The 8,188-nt window shown below is 48.5% G+C and overlaps 1 protein-coding gene across 1 annotated transcript in view; it reads right to left on the bottom strand.

Moving 5' to 3' along the window:
- MFSD4A (major facilitator superfamily domain containing 4A) overlaps nucleotides 1-8,188 on the bottom strand; it is a 51,263-nt gene that overhangs the window by 4,790 nt on the left and 38,285 nt on the right. Inside the window, exons 5-8 of the mRNA XM_082228360.1 lie at nucleotides 5,437-5,552; nucleotides 4,157-4,330; nucleotides 1,326-1,473; nucleotides 6-76 (exon numbers count right to left, since the gene is read on the bottom strand). Of these exons, the coding sequence (XP_082084486.1) occupies nucleotides 6-76; nucleotides 1,326-1,473; nucleotides 4,157-4,330; nucleotides 5,437-5,552 (509 nt within the window). The remainder of the gene's footprint in view (nucleotides 1-5; nucleotides 77-1,325; nucleotides 1,474-4,156; nucleotides 4,331-5,436; nucleotides 5,553-8,188) is intronic.

Here is an 8,188-nt window from a genome sequence, read left to right as displayed (position 1 = left end):
CTTACCGACCCTACCAGCAACTGCAGAACCATCTCTCCAATACCTGCTCCTGTCACCAGCACAGTAGTGGCACAGCCTGGAATGAAAGTGGCACCACGTTACACTTTTTGCAAGAAGCAGATAAAGGAGACTGAACAGATGCAGCAAGATGCACATGTCCCATCTTTAAGAGCAAGATACAAAGGATTCTTGGAGATTTTTGAAATGTTATGTGGTATAGAAATGTTTTTAAACTCCAGTGGGTGAAGAATGCCGCGGTGAGACTCCTTACAGGGTCTTTGCTGCGAGATCACATTCACCCGCTACTATACCAGCTGCACTGGCTCCTGGTGGAGTACAGGAACAGGTTTAAGGTGCTGGTTTTAACCTTTAAAGCCCTATACGGCCTAGGACCCTCGTACCTACGGGACCGCCTCTCCTGGTATGCCCCACAGAGGAACTTACAGTCTGCAAATAAAAACATCCTGAAGGTCCCAGGCCTCAGAGAGGTTAGGCTGGCCTCAACTAGAGCCAGGGCTTTTTTGGCTGCGGCTCCAATCTGGTGGAACCCTCTGTCACAAGAGACTAGGGCCCTGCGGGACTTGACATCTTTCCGCAGGGCCTGCAAGACAGAGCTGTTCCACCAGGCCTTTGGTCAGGGCACAGCCTGACTCCCTCCTTTGGCAATCTTTACAGAACTTAAGCTGTAAGTTGCCATCAATTGGATTTTAATTAATTTTTATAATGAAATGTTTTTAGAATGTTGCACTATTTTATTGTTGTTAGCCGCCCTGAGCCCAGCTTCGGCTGGAGAGGGCGGGATATAAATAAAATTTACCCAAATGTAAATGGCAGAAGTCTGTGGTACAAATGCTATGCTGACGGAAAGGACAAAGGCTTTCCTATGCAGGCGAGTAAGAGACATGAATGTTGCTCTTTTATGATAAACCAAGTGCTTAAAGCAGTCATCCTTGCACATCCCCCTGGCAGTAAGCTCCAGTGAACATAACAGGACAATGGCCACCATCCTGTTGCCTTCCAGATGCTGTTGGACTATAAGTCCCATGAGTCCCAGCAAGCAAGACCAGTGGTCAGGACTGATGGGAGTTGTAGTCCGGCAGCAACTCACAGACTATGCCTACAGTTAAACAAATACACAGAGGATTTAGTTGTTTGCTTAGCTTGTGACAAAAAATAAAATAAAATAAAAATAAAAACAAACCAGGGATTCCCTTTAATTGGAAAGTTAAAAGCATGGCCCTCATTTAAAGGGCTCTGTTTTTATTGTGGTTGTTGAAGCTATTCTTTCTTGGTAGAAAGAAAGAACAAGGAGAGATCTGGTTTACCTTTGTACTGGAGAATGTCTTCAGTGTAGGCCAGGACACTAGGGAAAGTGCTGCTGAGGAACAGGCCCAGGGAGGCAGTCCCCACAAACAAAAAGACAACGCTGTAGGAAAAGATCAGGAGCAGGAAGAATGTTACAAGCACTCCAAGCTGCAATGACATAAAAGGAATGAGGGAAAAAAATAAATTAAATATGGAGTAAGATTTTTTTTTTGCGCTCAGCTAAAAAGACTTGAGTAACCACCACTGCCACCCAGGGTCAGGGAGTAAGCCCCGTGAAATTCAGGGGGGGGGACACACAACCCTGACTGTATGAGCCTTGCCTCTGGAGAGATTCACAGACACGTGGGCATCATTTGGTATCTCATCTCCCGATAATGCCCAGCTGAACATGGAAACTGCTTCAGAAAAGACACACGTTGCGTGTCTTAGATAAGAGAGCTTTAGCAGAAGGCGGCTGATCTGAGCCATTTCATGCATGAAAATCACCACTTAATGCTACTAGTGTAGCACATCGAAAATCCCCCTTTGATTTTACAGATATGGCCACCAAGCTCAACTACTGTATCTGATGTCCCCAGCAGACATCACAGCGGAAGCAAAGAGCAGGCTCACTTCACTAACCCAGGACACAGCAAATTGCTTCTACTCTGCATGTCTGCACCACTGGCTGTACTCCTTATTTGTAGATATATATATATATATATATTTAATACATTCTACCTTCCCTCCAGTGAGCTCAAGGTGGCATTAATGGTTTCCTTTCTCTGCATTTTATCTTCACAACCATCTGTTGAGGTGGGTTAGGCTCAGGGCCACCCAGTGAACTTCATGTCCAAGTGGACTTATGTCTCCAAGGTCCTAGTCCACATAATATGCTTCCACCTTACTCCACACTCTTGAAAAGTAGATTCAGAAGACAAGAAGTTGGGGAGGGGGCAAATACTCTTTTCCTTAAGGACTAGAAGCTTATTACTTCCCTTGCTGACAGTCCTGCATAGTTAGGGCCTTTAAGACTAACCAATTTAGGCTGCATTTTTATACACACTTATCAGGGTCAGGGAGTAAGCCCCGTGAAATTCAGGGGTGAGCATGAGTAAGAGCCTACACAGTCACTGTGGCATAAATCCATTCCTGCCTAATATAAGATTAAGGCATAATAAACGTGTTTGTTGGTGGCTGCAGGTTCTCTGCAGCTTGCTTGGGACACGGGAAGTGGGGGGGGGAGATAACTACTTTAGAGTAAAGTTGAGACATCCTGCTGCCTGCCAGCAGAGAGGGGCTGGTTTAATTCATTTAAGTGTTCTGCTTCTTCACAAAACACACAAACACAGGGTGGGAGGGAGGCATACACACAGACAATCGTACACCCACAAACACAACAGGGGAAAGAGGGAATCGGCTTTTATGCTAGAGCAGTGTCTTTTTCTTTTTATTATTACCCCAGTTTATATTTTTACGTGAGAACAGGAGGAGAGAAGGAGCTTGGTTCCAGAAGCCATGCTTCTACCTAAGCTGCCTACCAGCCTTGGTGCCTGCCTTTCAACAACAACCTGGGGTGTCTCTGAGGGAGGGAAGCTCCCACTTGGAGGCTGTCAAGCTCCACCTGCTTGGGAGACAAGAGCGCTGAGGAGGGAGGCAGGCAGGGGAGATGGCAAAGAGTGACCCTGCAGTGCACACACAATATCCCAAAGAGCAATTTTTGTGTCAGTTTGCTGCTGCCGCTACAGGATGCACGGAAATGTAGCTAAGGCAGAGTTAGCAATAGCAATGGCCGCACAGGACAGGAAGCAGCACCAGCTTCCCAGTTTTACAGTCATACCTCGGGATAAATATACTTCAGGATAAGTATTTTTGGGTTGTGCTCTGTGGTGACCCAGAAATAATGGAGCGCATTACTTTTGGGTTTACCCGCTCGCGTATGCGCCGCCGCATGCGCAGAAACAGCAAAACGCAACCTGCACATGCGCAGACGCACAGTCACATCTTACGTTCTATTCAGGATGCAAACAGGGCTCCGGAACTGATCCTGTTTACATCCCAAGGTACCACTGTTTCGTGTTTTTTGACTATTGCACACAAGCACACACACACACACGATTCACAATATACAGTGGTACCTCTGCTTGCAAACGGGATCTATTCCGGAGGCCCATTCGCAACATGAAAGGCCGGCAACCTGAAGCGCCGTATCTGCGCAGGTGCGCGGCGCGATTTGGCATTTGTGCGCATGCGCAAGTGGCGAAACCCAGAAGTAACCCTTTCCGGTACTTCCGGGTCGCCACGGGGCGCAACCTGAAAAAACGTAACATGAAGCAAACGTAACATGAGGTATGACTGTATTGCCAGGTATTTTTTTTTTAAAAAAACCCCGTTATCACAAACTACTCTTAATATCGATATAAGACAGTATATTGATATATCGCCCAACCCTAATAACAATTCCCTCAAGAAACCCTGGAATTGGAAGGCATGCAAGGATAAGGAGACTGCTTTGCTAGAGATCTCCAGTCGCCCCCCCCCTTCAGCACAACTTCCAGGGTTCTCTGAATGAAATGTCCCAGGAATAGGGAGCCTGGGGCCACCCAGAGGTTGTTCAGCTGCTTGGAGCTGGAGGCCAATGATGTCTGAAGGGCCACAGGTTTCCCATTCCTGCTCTAACCAACTTGCTTGCACTCCTCTCAGCTGCAGGAATAATACGCTCTTGCTTCCAAATGAGGGTGCCAGTCGCTGGTTATATCCATGTTCCTGGTCTGCCAGACACGCCATAGCCAGAATAAGCCTGTCTGCTACCTCGGAAGAGAGGGAGGAGAAGAAGAAGAAATCGCCATACCACATTGATGAAAACCATAGTTGCTGGCTTCATTCTGTAGGACACAGGGATGGAGATGAGCCGGCCCAGAGTGATGAATCCCCAGAAGAGGCTGGGCAAGTAACCAGCCACCTTGTGTCCCACGGAGAGTGGTTCCTCCACGGCGTAGCTGTACACAAACCCAGAATACTCGCCCTGCAGGAGAGACCAACCCACATCAGATTTACTTACGTACATAATCTGTATACCACACAAACCTTCAATCGAGATCTATATTCCCAGGACACACAGTAGTAAGAAATGAAAAAGCATAATGTAAAATAATTGGTTTACTAACATATGTGAACCAATATACAAAATTAAAACAAATTGAAATCACAATAGTGCATTTAAATTTATTTTACTTTTTAGCGTTTGAGAATGCTTGCCTTAGCAGTTCTGAAAAGCCTGGGGGAAACAGAAATGCTTTTGCCTGGCACCTAAGTTCTAGACATTAGGTCTCTGGGTGGGATTCCTTGAAAAGGGCATTCCAAGGATGAGGAGCCACCACAAAAAAGGCCCTCCAACTGTGCAGTAACCACGCACCACACTTCAGACAGCAGGGGCCTGTGATGGGGATGTCAGCGAATGAACAGATTCAGATGGGACAAGGCAATGCCACAAAATATTTGAGTCCTAAGCCATGAAGGGCTTTGAGAGTTAAGACCAGCACCTTAAATCTCACTGGAAGCCAGGGGTGGTGTTTCAGTGCAGCCAGATGTGAGCTCTTCACTCAGTCCATGTTAGGAAACAAAGTTAGTGTGTTGGGCTAGCTGCAATTTCTGAACGGTTTTCAAAGGCAGCCCCATGCAGCCCACCCTCAAAGTTACCAGGGCATGGGCACCGGTCAAGATTGTATCTACTCAGGAAGGACTGCAGTTGGTGGATTAGCCACAACCAACAGAAGGAACTCGTGATCCTGGAGGCCCAAGAGATAAAGATTAATCTAACAGCACTCCCACACTGGCACCATACTTCACAGAGAGTACAATCCTCAGCAAAGTTGGTTGAACACCACCTCCCTGGGCAGACAAACTGCTGACCCACACAGCACACCTCTGTCTTATCAGGAATGAGTGTCAATTAGTGGAGGGAGACAAGTTTTTAGCTAAAGGCTCTCCATGAGCACTCAAGCCAAGCTACACAGATCAAGTAAAAGACAGTCTTGAAAACACTTGTTCAGCCCATTCTAGGTAATCTGGAGTGCCCCAGTAGTGCAAATTGGGTGGGTCTGACACTGACTCCTCAATTGTTGCTCTTACCAGGATCCCATCGGTCATAAAGAGGAGAAGGGCACCCATCACATGGACAGCAAAGTAAGAGCAAGGAGCTCCTATGAAGTTCTTGCTTTGGCAGCATCCGAAGAGGTCCTCATGCCCTGGGTAGAGAAAACAAGAGTAGTACACAAGAGTAGTACACAAGAGTAGTGAAGCTTCATGGGGACCCAAATGGGGTCTCTCTCTCTCTCTCTCTCTCTCTCTCTCTCTCTCTCTCTCTCTGCAGCAAAGATTTGCCCCAGAACAGGCTCCAGAGTTCAGCAACAAGTTTATGACTAAAGTATTGTGTCTACCTTCCAAACCACTCAAGAGGTCTCCTCTGGTAAATAATAAGGAGGGGTTATCACTCCTGCAACCCACTTCCCACAACTGAAGGCTGGGAAATGTGGCATTATGGTTAAAATGAGTAGACTACATCCCTGTCACTCCCCAACTCCACCAAATTGTGGTGAACACAGACAGGGGAGAGGCTGGCCTGACACTATATAAGCACACAAGTGAAGCACACAGACACACAGGGCTGAAGTCTGTGAGCCTTGGGAGGCCTGACTTGGGACTCTTTTCCTGCTGTCTCGGCTCTTGGTCTATAGAAGTGCTTCTGAATTCAGAGTGGTCCAACTGAAAAAACACATTCAGGAATGTCACACAAAATTAATTTGGGTAGCAGAGGGGGGTTGTTGCTTTTGTGGCCAGGAGTTGTCTGGCTAGATGGTGCTGGAAACAGAATGCTGGGACTAGATCGTAGGTGGGCAGCCTGCAGCCCTAGAACAGAGCATGGTCCTTGGGCTTAATTTCATGTGGCCCTCAGTTTAACTTAAAAAGCCCCCTGAAAGCAATTGGTTAACACCTCCACCAAGAACAATTCCTCCCTCAACAGCCTACTGGACAGGGAGGAAGAGGGAAGAGAAGAGGGTGAAAAAAAGAAAGCAGGAAATGGATTGCCCCACATTCATTGATGGCTTCAGCCCCATCCACCACTGGAATATGGCTCCTGACAGACATCTATTTATTTAGTTATTTGGGATTCCTTGGTTTACAAAAGTATGCGCAATGTCTCTTTTTTCAAGTTACATTTTCCATAGGTCAGTTTCATTTGTTGAGACATTAAGGTTACATTAGGAAGAAAAGGGGGAAAGAGGTGGAGGGGGCTATGGTGGGTGGGGGTGGGCTCAGGAGGCGATGTTTCTATTCTCCTTAGTGTATGTGTGGGGTTTTGTGTCAGCATCGCTTGTGTGGGTTCTCTTTACTAATTGCTTGTGTTCTTTTGGTGGTGAGAGAAGTTGGGGTTGGCCTAGGGTGTGGCTTTTCATTTGTGATTGACTGTGGTGAACTTTGTTTTCGTGTGTGAGTGGGGTGGGTGGGTGTTTTTGGTTGATTTGTATGCTGTTGGTGGATTGTCGTTTTCTTGTTGGGCCATACCAGGGTAAAGGTGTCTTCTTCTATTCTGACAGGTTACTTCTGAAGGAATGCAGTCCTTGGCAGGATAAAGGCTGCCCATAATTAGACTAGATGGACCTTTGGTCTGATGCAGCTGGCACTATGGGAGCTGAGGCCCCGAGGCAGATACCACCATTTTACTGGTTTTCTACATGCACCAAAGTGGAATGGGCATTAATATTCTATGGCCTTTAAAAATGTGTCTGTGGGAGACGGGCTATTGGTTTATTTTGCTTTTGCTTTTATTATGTGTCAGGGTTGCTTCCAGATCCTAGCTCACAGAGGATCACGCCAGCCAGCGATCATTAGATAAAAGTCTTTATTGAGTTACAGTCTCCATTCTCAAGCTGCTGCGTGCAACTCTACGTCTTATGCTTAGATCGGCGAAGCTCCGTCTGAGTCTCCGCCCCTTGCGCACCAACTTAATATCCTAGCCCTGCTCCACCTTTTCCGCCTGACAGTTCTCCTCTGGGTCCCTCTGCCCCCGGGGTCTCTTCCTTCCGGGATTCTTCTGACGCTGACCCCCCGGACCCTCCTGTCTCCTTGCGCCGGGCTTTAGGACCTGGCTCCCTTTCCGGGCTGCCTACTGCGCCACCTTCCTGTGCATTTGAACTTGGCGCGCGCGCCCAACCTTCCACCTTCCGTCTAACCGTCTCTTCGCTCCCCGATGGAGGTGTGGCCACTCCTGACTCGTGCCCTCCCTCCTGTTGTGAGCTGCCAGCGCTTGATCCCTGGCGCCCTTCCTCTTCCCTGCTCTCTGGCGGTGACGCTGGTCCCGATTTCCAACTGCTCCCCTCTGAGTCCCCTCTGGCTCTATCTTCCTGGGGTGTCCCCCTAGTCTCCCCCCTTGCCCTGGCCACTGGTGCTCCTTTTTGTGAATCTTCTGATTCACTGGACAGACTCGGAGATCTCGGGTCGTCGTCATCACTCATCCTTTCTTCTGCCTCCTCCCCCTCGCTCTCTGTTTCCTCCCTTGCCCTCGCCTCTGCTCCTGAACCCCTGACATCCATCCCCCCCTCGAAGCCCCCTCTTCCCCCCTCCCCTCCATCCGGTGCGGGAGCTGGGTGCTGCCGTGTCAAGGGGACGAATGTCGGGTACATTTCGCTTCCCGTGGCGGGCCTCCATCCGAAGTCTTCCGGTTCTTCCTCCCTGCTCTCGTCGACGACGGTCACCTCTGCTTCCATCTCTGTGCCGCCGTGCTCGAAACCCTGGTCGTCCCCGAAAACGTCCATGTCCGTCTCTCCCTCGCTTCCTTCTGGAGGCGTTGCTCGTCCTGGACCCTCCAGCCACTTTCTGCGCC

Source organism: Podarcis vaucheri, assembly GCF_965113315.1.
Source record: "Podarcis vaucheri genome assembly, chromosome: 6".
Taxonomy (NCBI): Eukaryota; Metazoa; Chordata; class Lepidosauria; order Squamata; family Lacertidae; genus Podarcis; species Podarcis vaucheri.
Note: the sequence above shows the minus strand (reverse complement) of the source record. Positions and strands in the feature narration are given on the sequence as shown.